This window comes from Lynx rufus, unplaced genomic scaffold, assembly GCF_022079265.1.
Source record: "Lynx rufus isolate CCGP_SWC_20201006 ecotype Redwood Valley unplaced genomic scaffold, mLynRuf1.p SCAF_9, whole genome shotgun sequence".
Lineage (NCBI taxonomy): Eukaryota > Metazoa > Chordata > Mammalia > Carnivora > Felidae > Lynx > Lynx rufus.
In genome coordinates, this window is record NW_025814897.1 from 145,760 (window position 1) to 165,569 (window position 19,810).

The 19,810-nt window shown below is 48.2% G+C and overlaps 1 protein-coding gene across 1 annotated transcript; it reads left to right on the forward strand.

Annotated features, from left to right (window-relative positions):
* The first annotated feature begins 975 nt into the window (after positions 1-975).
* Positions 976-5,017, forward strand: LOC124504997 (proline-rich extensin-like protein EPR1). Its single transcript, XM_047070699.1, has 5 exons — positions 976-1,147; positions 3,043-3,173; positions 3,234-3,685; positions 3,768-4,333; positions 4,449-5,017. Exons 1-5 carry the CDS (start codon positions 976-978, stop codon positions 5,015-5,017), a joined length of 1,890 nt encoding a protein of 629 aa, XP_046926655.1.
* The last annotated feature ends 14,793 nt before the right edge of the window (positions 5,018-19,810 follow it).

Consider the following 19,810-nt stretch of genomic DNA (forward strand, 5'->3'; position numbering starts at 1 on the left):
AGGTCCGTGCCTGAAGGAAATCCCCATGCCTGAAGCCTCCCCACATGCATGAAACCCCGCCCAGTGCCTGAAGGCACGCCCCAGGCCTGAAGTCTTGCGCCATGCCTGAATGGCACAGGCATGCCCAGTGACTGAAGTCAGTCACCCCCAATGACTGAAGTCATGCCCAGTGAATGAAGCCACTCCCAATGTCACTCCCAGTGACTGAAGTCAAAGTCACTCCCAGGGAAGGAAGTTACTCCCAAAGTCACTCAAATTGAGGGAGGCCTCTCCCAAAGTCACTCCCAGTGACGGAAGCCACTCCCGATGTCACTCCCAGTGACAGAAGTCCCTTGCGAAGTCACACCCAGTGACGGAAGTCCCTCTCAAAGTCCCTCCCTGTGACGGAAGTCACTCCCGAAGTCACTCCCAGTGAATGAAGTCACTCCTGACATCACTCCCAGTTACTGCAGTAGTCACACCCAGTGCCTGAAGTCTTCACTGCCAGTGCCTGCAGTCGGCACTCCCAGTGCCTGAAGGTATTGCAGGGGAAGGACAGAGAGAGCCAGACACAGAATTTAAGCAGCCTCCAGGCACTGTGGTCTCAGCACAGAAACTCCCGGGGAAGAACAGAGACAGAGGGAGACACAGAATCCCATGAAGCTTCCAGGCTCTGTGCTCTCACCACAGAGCCTCCTGTGGAAGGACAGAGAGGGAGGCACAGAATCCCAAGCAGCCCCTCCAGTCTCTGTGCTCGCAGCACCGTGCCTCCAGGCCCTGGAGCTCGCAGCACTGAGCCTCCAGGCCCCGATGCTTGCAGCACCGAGACTCCAGGCCCCATTTCTCACAGCAGCGAGCCTCCAGGACCCAGTGCTCGCAGCACAGAGCCTCCAGTTCCTGAAGCCACTTACCAGTCCTGAATGCACACCCCGTTCCTGAAGGCACTCCCTTTGCCTGAAAGGCACAGGCACTCGCTGAGGGCGCACACCAAGGGTGATGGCGCACCCCTTGCCTGAGTTCACCCTGTGCCTGATGGCGAGCCCAGTGCCTTTTGGCGCACCCTGTGCCCGAAGAGCACAGAGGCTCCCCGTGCCTGAAGTAGCGCCCTGTGCACGAAGCCGCTCACTGTACCTGAAGGTGCTCCCAGTGCCTGAAGACAAGCCCCATGGTTGAAGTTGCGCCCCGTGCCTGAAAATGCTCCCTGTGCTTGAAGCCGCTCCCTGTTCCTGAAGGCATGCCTCTTGCCTGAAACAGCTCCAGGTGCCTGTACTCAAGCCCCATGCCTGAAGGCAAGGCCTGTGCCTGAAGGCAAGCCCCGTGCCTGAAGCCTTGCCCCATGCATGAAGCCCCGCCTAGTGCTGGAAGGCACGCCCCTTTCCTGAAGGCACGCCCCTTGCCTGAATTCTCACCCTGTGCCTGAAGGCTAGCCCCCTGCCTGAAGGGCACAGGCATGCCCAGTGCCTGAGGTCATGCCCAGTGACTGAAGTCACTCAACCCCAATGACTGAAGTCACTCCCACTGACGGAAGTCACTCTCGGAGTAACTCCCAGTGACTGAAGTCAATCCTGACGTCACTCCCACTGACTGAAGTCAAGTTACTCCCAGTGACTGATGTCATAGTCACTCCCAGTGAATGAAGTCAAAGTCACACTCAGTGTCTGCGGTTACTCCGAGTGACTGCAGTCGTCAATCTCAGTGCCTGATGTCCGCACTCCAGTGAAAACAAGGCCCGCGGCACTGCATCCTCCAGTGAACCTAGTGCCGGCGGCACTGGCGCCTCCAGTAAACCCAGGGCCCGCGGCACTGCAGCCGCAAGTGAAACCAGTGCCCGCAGCGGTGCATCCTCCAGTGAAAACAGTGCACGCGGCACTGCATCCTCCAGTGAACCCAGTGCCCGCGGCAGTGGAGCCTAAAGTGAACACAGTGCTCGCGGCACTGCAACCTCCCTTGAAACCAGTGCCAGCGGCACTGGAGACTCCAGTGAACAGGTGCCCATGGCAATTCATCCTCCAGTGAACCCAGTGCCCGCGGAAGTGCATCCTTCAGTGAACACAGTGCCCGTGGCACTGCATCCTCCAGTGAACCCAGAGCCTGGGGCGCTGGAGCCTCCAGTGAACACAGTGCCAGGTCACTGCATTCTCCAGTGAACACACTGCGCGCCACACTGCATCCTGCAGTGAACCCAGTGCCTGCGGCACTGCAGCCTCCAGTGAAACCAGTGCCCGCAGTGGTGCATCCTCCAGTGAAAACAGTGCACGCGGCACTGCATCCTCCAGTGAACCCAGTGCCCACGGCACTGGAGCCTCCAGTGAAACAGTGCACGCGGCACTGCATCCTCACATGAACTCAGGGTCCATATCACTGTATCCTCCAGTGAACCCAGTGACCGATGCACTGGAGCCTCCAGTGACCCCAGTGCCCGTTGCACTGCAGCCTCCAGTGAAAACAGTGCACGCGGCACTGCATCCTCCAGTGAACCCAGTGCCCACGGCACTGGAGCCTCCAGTGAAACAGTGCACACGGCACTGCATCCTCACATGAACTCAGGGTCCATATCACTGTATCCTCCAGTGAACCCAGTGACCGATGCACTGGAGCCTCCAGTGACCCCAGTGCCCGTTGCACTGCAGCCTCCAGTGAAAACAGTGCACGCGGCACTGCATCCTCCAGTGAACCCAGTGCCCACGGCACTGGAGCCTCCAGTGCAACAGTGCACGCGGCACTGCATCCTCACATGAACTCAGGGTCCGTATCACTGTATCCTCCATTGAACCCAGTGCCCGCGGCAGTGGAGCCTAAAGTGAACACAGTGCTCGCAGCACTGCAACCTCCCTTGAAACCAGTGCCAGCGGCACTGGAGACTCCAGTGAACAGGTGCCCATGGCAATTCATCCTCCAGTGAACCCAGTGCCCGCGGAAGTGCATCCTCCAGTGAACCCAGTGCCCGTGGCACTGCATCCTCCAGTGAACCCAGAGCCTGGGGCGCTGGAGCCTCCAGTGAACACAGTGCCAGGTCACTGCATTCTCCAGTGAACACACTGCGCGCCACACTGCATCCTGCAGTGAACCCAGTGCCTGCAGCACTGCAGCCTCCAGTGAAACCAGTGCCCGCGACACTGGATTATCCGGTGAACACACTGCCCCTGGCACTGTATCCTCCAGTGAACCTAGTGCCTGTGGAACTGCAGCCTCCAGTGAGCCAGGTGCCCTCGACATTGCATCCTCCAGTGAACCCAGTGCCCGCGGCACTGCAGCCTGCAGTGAACCCAGGGCCTGCAGATGTCTACCCTCCAGTGAAGCCAGTGTCCCTGGCACTGCACCCTCCAGTGAACCCTGTGCCCACGGCACTACACCATCCGGTGAACAAAGTGCCCGCGGCACTGCAGCCTGCAATGAACCCAGGGACCGTGGCTCTGCAGCCTCCATTGAAGCCAGTGCCTGCCGTACTGCACTCTCCATTGAACCTTGGGTCCACGGCACTGCAGCCGCCAGTAAAGCCAGTGCCCGCGGCATTGCAGCCTCAAGTGAAACCCGTGCCCACAGCACTGCAGCCTCCAGTTTTCCCAGTGATCCGTGCACTGCAAACTGCAGTGCCCACAGTGCCCACAGCACTGCACCCTGCAGTGAACCTAGTTCCGACTGCACTGCACGTTCCAAGGATCCCAGTGCCCATGGCACTTCAGCCTCCAGTGAACAAAGTGCCTAGGCAATGCACCATCCATTAAACCCAGGGCCCGCGGCACTGCAGCCTGCAGTCAACCCAGGGCCTGTGGGTGTCTACCCTCCAGTGAAGCCAGTGTCCCTGGCACTGCACCCTCCAGTGAACCCAGTGCTCATGGCACTACACCATCCAGTGACATAAGTGCCTGCACTGCATCCTCCAGTGAAACCAGTGTCCACGGAACTGGAGCCTCCAGTGAACCCAATGCCTTCAGCCCTGCAGCTTCCAGTTATCTCAGTGACCAGTGCACTACAGCCTGCAGTGAACCCAGTGCCCGCGGCACTGCACCCAACAGGGAACCCAGTTCCCACTGCACTGCAGCCTCCAGTGAACCCCCTGCCCGAGGCACTGCAACTTCCAGTGAAGGCAGTGCCCGCTGCACTGCACCCTCCAGTGAACGCAGTGCCTGCGACACTTCACCCTCCAGTGAACCAAGTGCCCTAAGCACTGCAGCCTCCAGTGAACCCCGTTCCCCTGGCACTGCATCGTGCAGTGAACCCAGTGCCCACAGCACTGCAGGCTCCAGTGAACAAAGTGACGGCGGCAATACATCCTGCAGGGAACCCAAGGCTCGCAGCACTGCACACTCCAGTGAACCCAGTTCCCGCGACCCTGCACCATCCAGTGAACCGAGTACCCGGGGCACTGGAGCCTGCTGTGAACCCACTGCCCGCGGCAGTGCAGCCTCCAGCGACCCACTGTATTCGACACTGCCCCTCCAGTGAACCCAGTACCCGCGGCACTGCAGCCTCCAGTGAACCCACTGCCCGCAGCACTACATCCACCAGTGAAGGCAGTGACTGCCGCAATGCACCGTCTTGTGAACCCAATGCCCGCAGCACTGCACCATGGAGTGGACCCATTTCCCACTTCTATGCAGCCTCCAATGAACCCAGTGCCTGCAGCACTGATCCATGCAGTGAAACCAGTCCCCACCACTATGCAGCCTACAGTGAACCCAGTACAGGGGGCACGGCAGTTTGCAGTGAGCCATGTGCTCGTGGCATGCAGCCTGCAATGAACCCCGTGCCCGCAGCACTGCAGCCTGCAGTGAACCCAGTGCCCACAGCACTGCAGCCCCCAGTTAACCCAGAACACGCGACACTGCACACTCCAGTGAACCCAGTGCCCGAGGCACTGCACGCTCCAGTGAACCCAGTTCCCGTGGCAATGCAGCCTGCAGTGAACCCACTGCCCGCAGCAATGCAGCCTGCAGTGAACCCACTGCCCGCGACACTGTACCCTCCAGTGAACCCAGTGCCCACGGCACTGACCCATGCAGTGAACCCAGTCCCGCAGCACTGCAGCCTCCAGTGAACACACTGCCCTCGGCACTACAGCCTTCAGTGAAGGCAGTGCTTGCCGCACTGCACCCTCCAGTAAACCCAGTGGCCACGGTACTGCACCATGCAGTGAACCCAATTCCCGCTTCTATGCAGCCTCCAGTGAACCCACTGCCCGCGGCACGACAGCCTCCAGTGAACCCAGTGCACGTGTCACAGCATCCTGCAGTGAACGCAGTGCCCGAGGCACTGCAGCCTCAAGTGAACCCAGTGTCCGCGGCACTACAGTCTCCAGTGAAGCCAGTGACCTACGCACTGCATCCTCCAGTGACCCCAGTGCCTGCAGCACTGGAGCTTCCAATTATCTCAGTGACTGGTGCACTACAGCCTGCAGTGAACCCAGTGCCCGTGGCACTGCACCCTCCAGGGAACCCAGTTCCCACTGCACTGCAGCCTCCAGTGAACACACTGCCCACGGCACTGCAACTTCCAGTGAAGGCAGCACCCGCAGCAATGCACCCTCCAGTGAACCCAGTTCCCCTGGCACTGCAGCGTGCAGTGGACGCAGTGCCCAGAGCACTTCAGGCTCCAGTGAACAAAGTGACTGTGGCAACGCATCCTGCAGTGAACACAGAGCCTGCGGCAACTGCACACTCCAGTGAACCCAGTTCCCGTGGCACTGCACACTCCATTGAGCCCAGTACCCGTGGCACTGCAGCCTGCTGTGAACCCACTGCCCACGGCACTGCACCCTCCAGTGACCCACTGCCTGCGACACTGGCCCCTCCAGTGGACCCAGTGCCCATGGCACTGCACCCTCCAGTGACCCCAGTGCCCTCAGCACTGCAGTCTGCAGTGAACCCATTGCCCCAGGCACTGCAGCCTGCAGTGAACCCAGTGCCCGCGGCACTGCAGCCTCAAGTGAACCCAAGGACTGCGGCAGTGGAGCCTCAAGTGAATCGCGTGCCCACGGGACTGCATACTCCAGTGAATCCACTGACCGAGGCACTGCTGCCTCCAGTGAACCCACTGACCGAGGCACATCAGCCACCAGTGAACAAGTGCCCGTGGCACTGCATCCTCCAGTGAACACAGTGCCCGCAGCACTGCATCCTCCAGTGAACAGAGTGCCAAGGTACTGAAGCCTCCAGTGAACACAGTGCCCACGGCACTGCAGCCTCAAGTGAACCCAGTGCCCGCGGCACTATAGCAATCAGTGAACCCAGTGCCTGTGGCACTGCATCCTCTTGTGAAACCAGTACCTGTGTCACTGCATCCTCCAGTGAATAAGTGCCCTCGGCACTGGAGCCTCCAGTGAACCCACTGCCCGAGCACTGTAGCCTCCAGGGAACCCACACACCGAAGCACTACAGCCTCCAGTGAACCCACTTGCGGAGTCACTCAGCCTCCAGTGAACTTTTCGCTGGAAGCACTGCAGCTTCCGGTGAACCCACTGCACGCGGAACTGCAGCTTCCTGTGAAGGCAGTGCCCGCTGCACTGCACCCTCCAGTGAACGCAGGGCCTGCGGCACTTCACCCCCAGTGTACCAAGTGCCCTAAGCACTGCAGCCTCCAGTGAACCCAGTTCCCCTGGCACTGCAGCGTGCAGTGAACCCATGCTCACAGCACTGCAGCCTCCAGTGAACAAAGTGCCCACGGCAATGCAACCTGCAGTGAATCCAGAGCCCGCAGCACTGCACACTCCAGTGAACCAAGTGCCCGCGGCACTGCACCCTCCAATGAACCCAGTACCCGTGGCACTGCATCCTGCTGTGAAACCACTGCCGGCGGAACTGCAGCCTCCAGTGAACCCACTGCCTGTGACATTGCACCCTTCAGTGAACAAAGTGCCCGTGGCACTGCACCCTCCAGTGACCCCATTGCCCGCGGCATTGCCATCTGCAGTGAACACAGTGCCCGAGGCACTGCAGCCTGCAGAGAAACTAGTGTCCACGCACTGCATCTTCAAGTGACCCCAGTGTCCGCGTCACTACAGCATCCAGTGAAGCCAGTGCCCGATGCACTGCTTCCTCCAGTGACCCCAGAGCCCGTAGCACTGCAGCTTCCAGTTATAGCAGTGACCAGTGCACTGCAGCCTGTAGTGAACCCAGTGCCTGCGACACTGCACCCTCCAGTGAGGCCAGTTCCCACTGCACTGCAGCCTCCAGTGAACTCCCTGCCCGCGGCACTGAAACCCTCCAGTGAAGGCAGTTCCTGCCACACTGCACCCTCCAGTGACCCAGTGCTCGCGGCAGTGCACCATGCATTGAACCCAGTTCCCGCTTCTATGCAGCCTGCAGTGAACACAGTGCCCGCAGCAGTGCAGCTTCCAGTTATCTCAGTGACCAGTGCACTGCAGCCTGCAGTGAACCTAGTGCCCGTGGCATTGCAGCCTCCAGTGAAGCCAGTGCCCAACGCACTGCATCCTCCAGTGACCCCAGTGCCCACAGAATGGCAGCTTCCAGTTATCTCAGTGACCGGTGCACTGCAGCCTGCAGTGAACCCAGTGTCCGTGTCACTGCAGCCTACAGTGAAGTCAGTGCCCGACGCACTGCTTCTTCCAGTGACCCCAGTGCCCGCAGCGCTGCAGCTTCCAGTTATCTCAGTGACCAGTGCACTGCAGCCTGCAGTGAACCCAGTGCCCACGACACTGCAGCCTCCAGTGAAACCAGTGCCCGTGGCACTGCCCCCTCCAGTGAACCCAGTGCCCGCGCACTGCACCATGCAGTGAACCCAGTTCTGACTGCACTGCAGTTTCCAGGGATCCCAGATGCGACCTCGGTAAGACTCACCACATTGTAGCCAAGGACCCTACCTTTCCCATACAACTGACCTGAAGGATAGTGCAGCCAGAACACAAAACAGTGCATGCGACACACACCACAGACACTCCGTGATGTGCCAGGCCCTGGACATTGGATGACCTCCTCTTCATAAAACCATTCAACTCATAGGCAGGTAACACAATGAGCTTTGGTAACACAGAGATGGCAAATACTCAACCAAAATTCCAAGACAAGAGGGAGGCATCCCAAATGAAAGAACAAGATAAGGTCATGGGAAGAAAAATGGAGGGAACACTTCCAAACTCATTCTATGAGGCCAGCATGGCCTTGAGTCCGAACTGAACAAAGACCCCACTATAAAGGAAAACTAGAGACAAATTTCCCTGATGACCATGGATGCAAAAAATCTCAACAAAAAGTGGCAAACTGGATTCAACAATACATTAAAAGAATTATTCAGCACAATGAAGTGGATTTTATTCCTGGGATGCACAACCGATTCAATATCTGCAAATCAACTGATGTGATATATCACGTTGATAAAAGAAAGGATAACAACCACATGATCCTCTCAATAGATGCAGAATAAACATTTGACAAAATGCAGCAGCATCCTTTCTTGATGGAAAAAAACACCTCATGAAAGGAGGGATGGAAGGGTCGTGGCTCAATGTGATAATGTCCAGATATGAAAGTCCCACAGCTAATAATATCTTCAAAGGGGAAAACTGAGAGCTTTCCCCCTAAGGTCAGGAACACGACAGGGATGTCCATTCTCAACACTGTTATTCACCATTCTGTTGAAAGTCCTAGCCTCAGCAATCAGACAACAAAAAGAATTACAAGGTGTCCAAGTTGGCAAGGAGGGGTCAAAATTTCCCTCCTCACAGATATGATACTCTCCGTGGAAAATCCAAATGACTCCACCAAAAAACTTCTAGGACTGATACAGGAATTCAGGAAAGTCTCAGAATATAAAATCAATATACAGAAGTTGATTGCATTTCTATACCCCAATAATGAATCAACAGAAAGAAAATTAAGGAATTGATCTAATTTACAACTGCACAGAAATGCATAAAATACCCAGGGATAAATCTAACCAAAGAGGTAAAAGATCAGTACATTAAAACAACAGAGGGGTGCCTGGGTGGCTCAGTCGGTGAAGTGCCGACCTCTGTTCAGGACATGATCCCGCGTTTGTGGGTTTGAGTCCTGTGACGGGCTCTGTGCTGACAGCTTGGAGCTTGGAGCCTGCTTCAGATTCTGTGTCTCCCTATCTCTGCCTTTCCCCTGCTCACGGGCTCTTGCTCACTCGCTCACTCTCTTAAAAATAAATAAACATTAAAAAAATAAAAGAACAAACCATACAACATCTATGAAAGAAGTTGAAGAAGACACAAAGAAATGGAAAAACATCCCATCTCATGGATTGGAAGAACAAATATTGTTAAAATATCAATACTACCCAAAACAATGGACAAATTCAATGTAATTCCTATCAAAATAACATCAGCATTCTTCCAGATCTAGAACAAACAATCCTAAAATTTGTATGGAACCAGAAAAGACCCCAAAGAGCCATAGTAATGTTGAAAAAGAAAAAAAAACAAACCTGGAGACATTAAAATTCTGGACTTTATGGTGCATCAGAAAGCAGCAATCATCAAGACAGTATGGGATGGGCACAAAAACAGACACATATATCAAAGGAACAGAATAGGGAATCCAGAAATGGACCCTCAAAATTATGGCCGAGTAATCTTTGACAAAACAGGAAAGAATATCCAACGGAAAAAAAGAGACTCTTCAGCACATGGTACTGGGAAAAATGGACAGTGAGAAGAAGAACCTGGACTATGTTCTTAAACCTCTGGGTCTCTTTCTGTCTGTCTGTCTGTCTGTCTGTCTCTCTCTCTCTCTCTCTCTGACTCTCTCTCTCTCACACACACACACCTCAAAATGGATGAAAGATCTAAGTGTAAGACAGGAGACCATCAAAATCCTAGAGGAGAAAAAAGGCAACCGACCTCTTTGATCCTGACTGCAGCACCATCTTTCTTGTCAAGTCTCCAGAAACAAGGGCAATAAAAACAAAAATGAACTATTGAGACCTCAAGATAAAAAGCTTCTACACAGCAGAGGACACAATCAACAAAACTAAAAGAAACTGAATGGAATGGGAGAAGATATTTGCAGGTGACATATCAGATAAAGGGTTACTATCCAAAATCTATAAAGAATATATCACACTCAACACCCAAAAACCAAATAACCCAGTGAAGAAATGGGCAAAAGACATGAAGAGACACTTTAACAAGATCACATCCAGATTGGTCATACCATGAAAAGATGCTCAACCTCATTCGTCATAAGTGAAATACAAATCAAAACCACAATGAGATATCCCCTCACACCTATCAGAATGGCTAAAATTAACATCTCAGGAAACGACAGATGTTGGCAAGAATGCAGAGAAAGGGAACGCTTTTGCAATGCTGGTGGGAATGCAAAGTGGTGTAGCCATTCTGGAAAATAGTATGGAGATTCGTTACAAGAAACAATAAGAGAACTACACTACAACCCAGCAATTGCACTAATAGGCATTTATCCAAAGGACACACTAACGCTGACTCAAAGAGGCATATGCACTCCAATGTTTATAGCAGGATTATCAACAATAGCTAAATTATGCAAAGAGCCCAAATGACCATTGAGAGATGAATGGATAACGAAGATGTGGTATATTCATACAATGGAATATTACTCGGCAATCAAAAAGAGTGGAATCTTGCTATTTGCAACAAGGTGGATAGAACCAGACTTTATTATGCTAACCATAATATGTCAGAGAAAGACACACATCCTATGATTTCTCTCATCTGTGGAATTTAATACACTGATGAACATAGTGAAAGGAAAGCAAAAATAAGATACAGAGAGGGAGTCAAACGATAAGAAACTGTTAAATAGAGGGAAGAAGCTCAGGACTCCAGGAAGGTTTCTGAATAGGGGTATGGGCTAAATAGGTGATAGGCACTCGGGGGGGCACTTGGAATGAGTACTGGATATATTTTGTAACTGATGGATCACTAAATTCTAATCCTGAAACTGTATTCCACTATAAGGTAACTAACTGGGGCTTAAATTTTAACGAAGAAGAAATATAAAAATAAGTAAAGAAATGTACTACCAGTCAAAAGAAAAGAATATTTATTTATTTATTTATTTATTTTTTATATATGAAGTTTATTGACAAATTGGTTTCCATACAACACCCAGTGCTCATCCCAAAAGGTGCCCTCCTCAACACCCATCACCCACCCGCCCCTCCCTCCCACCCCCCATCAACCCTCAGTTTGTTCTCAGTTTTTAACAGTCTCTTATGCTTTGGCTCTCTCCCACTCTAACGTCCTTTTTTTTTTTTCCTTCCCCTCCCCCATGGGTTCCTGTTAAGTTTCTCAGGATCCACATAAGAGTGAAACCATATGGTATCTGTCTTTCTCTGTATGGCTTATTTCACTTAGCATCACACTCTCCAGTTCCATCCACGTTGCTACAAAAGGCCATATTTCATTTTTTCTCATTGCCACGTAGTATTCCATTGTGTATATAAACCACAATTTCTTTATCCATTCATCAGTTGATGGACATTTAGGCTCTTTCCATAATTTGGCTATTGTTGAGAGTGCTGCTATGAACATTGGGGTACAAGTGCCCCTATGCATCAGTACTCCTGTATCCCTTGGGTAAATTCCTAGCAGTGCTATTGCTGGGTCATAGGGTAGGTCTATTTTTAATTTTCTGAGGAACCTCCACACTGCTTTCCAGAGCGGCTGCACCAATTTGCATTCCCACCAACAGTGCAAGAGGGTTCCCGTTTCTCCACATCCTCTCCAGCATCTATAGTCTCCTGATTTGTTCATTTTGGCCACTCTGACTGGCGTGAGGTGATACCTGAGTGTGGTTTTGATTTGTATTTCCCTGATAAGGAGCGACGCTGAACATCTTTTCATGTGCCTGTTGGCCATCTGGATGTCTTCTTTAGAGAAGTGTCTATTCATGTTTTCTGCCCATTTCTTCACTGGGTTATTTGTTTTTCGGGTGTGGAGTTTGGTGAGCTCTTTATAGATTTTAGATACTAGCCCTTTGTCCGATATGTCATTTGCAAATATCTTTTCCCATTCCGTTGGTTGCCTTTTAGTTTTGTTGGTTGTTTCCTTTGCTGTGCAGAAGCTTTTTATCTTCATAAGGTCCCAGTAATTCACTTTTGCTTTTAATTCCCTTGCCTTTGGGGATGTGTCGAGTAAGAGATTGCTACGGCTGAGGTCAGAGAGGTCTTTTCCTGCTTTCTCCTCTAAGGTTTTGATGGTGTCCTGTCTCACATTCAGGTCCTTTATCCATTTTGAGTTTATTTTTGTAAATGGTGTGAGAAAGTGGTCTAGTTTCAACCTTCTGCATGTTGCTGTCCAGTTCTCCCAGCACCATTTGTTAAAGAGGCTGTCTTTTTTCCATTGGATGTTCTTTCCTGCTTTGTCAAAGATGAGTTGGCCATACGTTTGTGGGTCTAGTTCTGGGGTTTCTATTCTATTCCATTGGTCTGTGTGTCTGTTTTTGTGCCAATACCATGCTGTCTTGATGATGACAGATTTGTAGTAGAGGCTAAAGTCTGGGATTCTGATGCCTCCTGCTTTGGTCTTCTTCTTCAAAATTCCTTTGGCTATTCGGGGCCTTTTGTGGTTCCATATGAATTTTAGAATTGCTTGTTCTAGTTTCGAGAAGAATGCTGGTGCAATTTTGATTGGGATTGCATTGAATGTGTAGATAGCTTTGGGTAGTATTGACATTTTGACAATATTTTTCCAATCCATGAGCAGGGAATGTCTTTCCATTTCTTTAAATCTTCTTCAATTACCTTCATAAGCTTTCTATAGTTTTCAGCATACAGATCCTTTACATCTTTGGTTAGATTGATTCCTAGGTATTTTATGCTTCTTGGTGCAATTGTGAATGGGATCAGTTTCTTTATTTGTCTTTCTGTGGCTTCGTTGTTAGTGTATAAGAATGCAACTGATTTCTGTACATTGATTTTGTATCCTGCAACTTTGCTGAATTCATGTATCAGTTCTAGCAGACTTTTGGTGGAGTCTATCGGATTTTCCATGTATAATATCATGTCATCTGCAAAAAGCGAAAGCTTGACTTCATCTTTGCCAATTTTGATGCCTTTGATTTCCTTTTGTTGTCTGATTGCTGATGCCAGAACTTCCAGCACTATGTTAAACAACAACGGTGAGAGTGGGCATCCCTGTCGTGTTCCTGATCTCAGGGAAAAAGCTCTCAGTTTTTCCCCATTGAGGATGATGTTAGCTGTGGGCTTTTCATAAATGGCTTTTATGATCTTTAAGTATGTTCCTTCTATCCCGACTTTCTCAAGGGTTTTTATTAAGAAAGGGTGCTGGATTTTGTCAAAGGCCTTTTCTGCATCGATTGACAGGATCATATGGTTCTTCTCTTTTTTTTTTTGTTAATGTGATGTATCACGTTGATTGATTTGCGAATGTTGAACCAGCCCTGCATCCCAGGAATGAATCCCACTTGATCATGGTGAATAATTCTTTTTATATGCTGTTGAATTCGATTTGCTAGTATCTTATTGAGAATTTTTGCATCCATATTCATCAGGGATATTGGCCTGTAGTTCTCTTTTTTTACTGGGTCTCTGTCTGGTTTAGGAATCAAAGTAATACTGGCTTCATAGAATGAGTCTGGAAGTTTTCCTTCCCTTTCTATTTCTTGGAATAGCTTGAGAAGGATAGGTATTATCTCTGCTTTAAACGTCTGGTAGAACTCCCCTGGGAAGCCATCTGGTCCTGGACTCTTATTTGTTGGGAGATTTTTGATAACTGATTCAATTTCTTCGCTGGTTATGGGTCTGTTCAAGCTTTCTATTTCCTCCTGATTGAGTTTTGGAAGAGTGTGGGTGTTCAGGAATTTGTCCATTTCTTCCAGGTTGTCCAATTTGTTGGCATATAATTTTTCATAGTATTCCCTGATAATTGTTTGTATCTCTGAGGGATTGGTTGTAATAATTCCATTTTCATTCATGAGTTTATCTATTTGGGTCATCTCCCTTTTCTTTTTGAGAAGCCTGGCTAGAGGTTTGTCAATTTTGTTTATTTTTTCAAAAAACCAACTCTTGGTTTCGTTGATCTGCTCTACAGTTTTTTTAGATTCTATATTGTTTATTTCTGCTCTGATCTTTATTATTTCTCTTCTTCTGCTGGGTTTAGGCTGCCTTTGCTGTTCTGCTTCTATTTCCTTTAGGTGTGCTGTTAGATTTTGTATTTGGGATTTTTCTTGTTTCTTGAGATAGGCCTGGATTGCAATGTATTTTCCTCTCAGGACTGCCTTCGCTGCGTCCCAAAGCGTCTGGATTGTTGTATTTTCATTTTCGTTTGTTTCCATATATTTTTTGATTTCTTCTCTAATTGCCTGGTTGACCCACTCATTCGTTAGTAGGGTGTTCTTTAACCTCCACGCTTTTGGAGGTTTTCCAGACTTTTTCCTGTGGTTGATTTCAAGCTTCATAGCATTGTGGTCTGAAAGTATGCATGGTATAATTTCAATTCTTGTAAACTTATGAAGGGCTGTTTTGTGACCCAGTATATGATCTATCTTGGAGAATGTTCCATGTGCACTCGAGAAGAAAGTATATTCTGTTGCTTTGGGATGCAGAGTTCTAAATATATCTGTCAAGTCCATCTGATCCAATGTCTCATTCAGGGCCCTTGTTTCTTTATTGACCGTGTGTCTAGATGATCTATCCATTTCTGTAAGTGGGGTGTTAAAGTCCCCAGCAATTACCACATTCTTATCAATAAGGTTGCTTCTGTTTATGAGTAATTGTTTTATATATTTGGGGGCTCCGGTATTCGGCGCATAGACATTTATAATTGTTAGCTCTTCCTGATGGATAGACCCTGTAACTATTATATAATGTCCTTCTTCATCTCTTGTTACAGCCTTTAATTTAAAGTCTAGTTTGTCTGATATAAGTATGGCTACTCCAGCTTTCTTCTGGCTTCCAGTAGCATGATAAATAGTTCTCCATCCCCTCACTCTGAATCTAAAGGTGTCCTCAGGTCTAAAATGAGTCTCTTGTAGACAGCAAATAGATGGGTCTTGTTTTTTTATCCATTCTGATACCCTATGTCTTTTGGTTGGTGCATTTAATCCATTTACATTCAGTGTTATTATAGAAAGATACGGGTTTAGAGTCATTGTGATGTCTGTATGTTTTATGCTTGTAGTGATGTCTCTGGTACTTTGTCTCACAGGGTCCCCCTTAGGATCTCTTGTAGGGCTGGTTTAGTGGTGACAAATTCCTTCAGTTTTTGTTTGTTTGGGAAGACCTTTATCTCTCCTTCTATTCTAAATGACAGACTTGCTGGATAAAGGATTCTCGGCTGCATATTTTTGCTGTCTAGCACCCTGAAAATCTCGTGCCAATTCTTTCTGGCCTGCCAAGTTTCAAAAGAGAGATCAGTCACGAGTCTCATAGGTCTCCCTTTATATGTGAGGGCACGTTTACCCCTTGCTGCTTTCAGAATTTTCTCTTTATCCTTGTATTTTGCCAGTTTCACTATGATATGTCGTGCAGAAGATCGATTCAAGTTACGTCTGAAGGGAGTTCTCTGTGCCTCTTGGATTTCAATGCCTTTTTCCTTCCCCAGTTCAGGGAAGTTCTCAGCTATAATTTCTTCAAGTACCCCTTCAGCACCTTTCCCTCTCTCTTCCTCCTCTGGGATACCAATTATGCGTATATTATTTCTTTTTAGTGTATCACTTAGTTCTCTAATTTTCCCCTCATACTCCTGGATTTTTTTATCTCTCTTTTTCTCAGCTTCCTCTTTTTCCATAACTTTATCTTCTAGTTCACCTATTCTCTCCTCTGCCTCTTCCATCCGAGCCGTGGTGGTTTGCATTTTGTTTTGCATTTCCTTTAAAGCGTTTTTCAGCTCCTCGTGACTGTTCCTTAGTCCCTTGATCTCTGTGGCAAGAGATTCTCTGCTGTCCTGTATGCTGTTTTCCAGCCCAGCGATTAATTTTATGACTATTATTCTAAATTCACTTTCTGTTATATTATTTAAATCCTTTTTGATCAGCTCATTAGCTGTTGTTATTTCCTGGAGATTCTTCTGAGGGGAATTCTTCCGCTTGGTCATTTTGGATAGTCCCTGGTGTGGTGAGGGCCTGCAGGGCACTTCCCCTGTGCTGTGGTGTATAACTGGAGTTGGTGGGCGGGGCCGCAGTCCGACCTGATGTCTGCCCCCAGCCCACTGCTGGGGCCACAGTCAGACTGGTGTGTGCCTTCTCTTCCCCTCTCCTAGGGGCGGGATTCACTGTGGGGTGGCGTGGCCCGTCTGGGCTACTTGCACACTGCCAGGCTTGTGATGCTGGGGATCTGGCGTATTAGCTGGGGTGGGAAGGCAAGGTGCACGGCGGCAGGGGGGGCAGGCTTAGCTCGCTTCTCCTTAGGTGATCCACTTCAGGAGGGGCCCTGTGGCAGCCGGAGGGAGTCAGATCCGCTGCCGGAGGTTTGGCTCCGCAGAAGCACAGAGTTGGGTGTTCGCGCGGAGCGAGCAATTTCCCTGGCCGGAGCCGGTTCCTTTTGGGATTTTGGCTGGGGGATGGGCGGGGGAGATGGCGCTGGCGAGCGCCTTTGTTCCCCGCCAAACTGAGCTCTGTCGTCCGGGGGCTCCGCAGATCACCCTCCCTTTGTCCTCCAGCCTTCCCGCTTTCCGAGCAGAGCTGTTAACTTATGACCTCCCAGACGCTAAGTCGCGCTTGCTGTCGGAACACAGTCCGTCAGGCCCCTCCGCTTTTGCAAGCCGGACTCGGGGGCTCTGCTTGGCCGGCGAGCCGCCCCTCCGCCCAGGCTCCCTCCCGCCAGTCCGTGGAGCGCGCACCGCCTCGCCGCCCTTCCTACCCTCTTCCGTGGGCCTCTCGTCTGCGCTTGGGTCTGGTGACTCCGTTCTGCTAATCCTCTGGCGGTTTTCTGGGTTATTTAGGCAGGTGTAGGTGGAATCTAAGTGATCAGCAGGACGCGCGGTGAGCCCAGCGTCCTCCTACGCCGCCATCTTCCCAGAATCCCAAGAAAAGAAAAGAATATTTAAATCAGACTCTTGGAGTGGAAATGAAAGACCAAAAGTGTTACAGACAAGAAAGGATCAGAGAAAACATCAAGAAACAATGGAAAACAACTAGTAGAATGTCACTAAATATATACCTATCAATAATTACTCTGAATGTAAATCGACTACATGCTCCAATCAAAAGACAAGGATAGGGTGTCAGAATTGACAGAAAAAAAAAAAGAAAGAAACAAAAACAAAAACAAAACAAGGCCTATCTAGATGCTGCCTACAAAGCGTTATTTGGACATATGTCACCTGCAGATTTAAAAGGAGGGAATGAAAAACGTTTATCATGACAATAATGTAAAAGAAAGCCAGTAGCAATACTTATATTAGGCAAAATAAACTTCAAAACCGAGAGTGTAGTTTGGTACCCTCTGGGTCAATACCTAGTAGTAAAATGCATACACCCAATATTTATAGCAGCATTATCAACAGTAGCCATACTATGGAGAAAGCCCAAGTATCCATCAACTGATGAAGGTATAAAGAACTTGTGTGTGTGTGTGTGTGTGCATGTATATGCATATGTACTCACGTGTATGTTCATATATGCATACAAACGTACATACATATATACAATGAAATGAAACTCAGCTTTATAAAGAATGAAACCCTGCCCCTTGCAACGATGTGGATGGACCTAGAATGTATTATGCTAAGTGAAATATGTCAATCAGTGAAAGACACATATATGATTTCACTCATGTGGAATTTAAGAAACAAAACATATGAAAACATGGGAAGGGGGCAGGAAAAGAGGAGAGTGGTAACAAACCACATGAGTCTCTTAGCCATAGCGAAAAAAAGTGAGGGTTGATAGAGGGAGATGTGTCAGCGCTGGGCTAGATGGCGGACGAGTATTAAGGAGAGCAATTGTTGTCATGAGTACTGGGTGTTGTATGTAAGGGATGAATCACTGGATTCTATTCCTGAAACAGAGAATGCACTATATGTCAACTAAGACTTACATTAAAAAAATAAATAAAGCTGTAACAAGAGACGAAGATAGACACTATCTCATACTAAAGGGGACAACCAAACAAAAAGACCCAATGATTGTAAATTTTGATGCACCCAATATGCAATCACCAATATCAAAAACATTTAACAAAACCATAAAAGAATTTATAATAATATAATGATAATAGAGAACTTTAACACATCTGTCATATCAATGGACAGAACCTGTAAACAGAAAATCAACAAGGAAACAATGGCTTTGAATGACACACTGGACCAGATGCGTTTAACAGATATATTCAGAACACTCCATACTAAAATGGCAGAGTACACATTCTTTTCAAGCGCACATGGGGCATTCTCCAGAAATGATCACATTCTAGGTAACAAATCAGGCCTCAACAGGTACCTAAAGACAGAGATCAGACCAAGCATCTTTTCTGACCACACGCTAGGAAACTTGAAGTTAACCACAATCATACACACACAAACACACACAAACACACACAAACACACACACACACACACACACACACACACACACACAACGGGGGAAAGGCCACAAATAAAGGGAGGTTAAATAACATGTTACGAAATGAATGGGTCAAACAGGAAATCAATAAGAAAATACACTGAAACTAATGAAAATGAAAATACACTGGTAAAAACTTTTGGAATGCGGCAAAAGCAATCTAAGATGGAAGTATATAGCAATACAAGCCTACCTTAAAGAGCAAGAAAAATCTCAAACCCTCCTAACTTACAACTAAAGGAATGAGAAGAACAGCAGAATGAAGGAAATTAATAGAGATTAAGGCAGAAATGAGGGATATACAAACCAAAAAGACACTAAACCAAATCAATGAAACAAGGGGCTGGTTCCTTGAAAACAGTAATCAACATGAAAACCTCCTAGGCAGAGTTTTCACAAAGAAGAGAGAAAGGACTCAAATAAATAAAATCACAAATAAGAAAGGAGAAACAACAGTCAACACTACAAAAATACAGTTAGAAGATAATATTATGAAAAACTATATGCAACAAATTGGACACTCTGAGAAAAATGGACAAATACCTAGAAACACACAAACTACCAAAACTGAAACAGGAAGATACATAAAATCTGAAAACAGAAAGAAATCAAATCAATAAGAAAAAAAAATCTCCCCCCAATACAAGAGTTCAGGGCAGAGGGCTTCACTGATTAATTCTACCATCCATTTAAGGAAGAGGTAATATGTATTCTCCTCGAATTATTACAAAAAATAAAAAAGAAGAAAAACTTACAAATTCATCTTATGAGGCCATCATTACCCTGATACCAAAACCAGATAAAGCCTCCACTAAAACCGAAAACTGCCGGGGCGCCTGTGTGGCTCAGTCGGTTTACTGTCCAGCTCTTAATTTTGGATTAGGACATTATCTTGCGGGGCGTGGGTTCCAGTCCCACATTGGACAGTGCATTGACAGTGTGGAGCATGGCCAGGATTCTCTCTCTCTGTCTCTCTGCCCCTCCCTCACGTTTATGTACTCTATCTAAGGAAAGAAATAAACATTTTAAAAAAATGTTAAAAAATTTAAAATAAAACTGCAGACCAATAGCCTGAGTGTATGTATGCAGAAATTCTCATTAAAATACCTTCAAATTAAAGTCAACAATACATTAATAGAATCATTTACCATAATCAAGTGGGATATATTCTTGGGCTGCAAGGGTGGCTCCACATTCACAGACCAATCAACATGATGCACCACAGTAACAGAAGAAATGATAAGAACAATATGATGCTTTCCTCAGATGCGGGAAAACCATTTGACAAAATGTCACATCCATTCATGATAAAAACCCTCAGCAAAGTAGACTTGGACTAAACCTAC

Coding starts and splice junctions, on each gene's coding strand:
- LOC124504997 (XM_047070699.1), top strand. CDS start 976: ATGGCGCACCCCTTGCCTGAGTTCACCCTGTGCCTGATGGCGAGCCCA. Junction 3,174..3,233: donor CTGTGGAACTGCAGCCTCCA/GTGAGCCAGGTG, acceptor GCGGCACTGCAG/CCTGCAGTGAACCCAGGGCC. Junction 4,334..4,448: donor TGCACCATCCAGTGAACCGA/GTACCCGGGGCA, acceptor GCGGCACTGCAG/CCTCCAGTGAACCCACTGCC.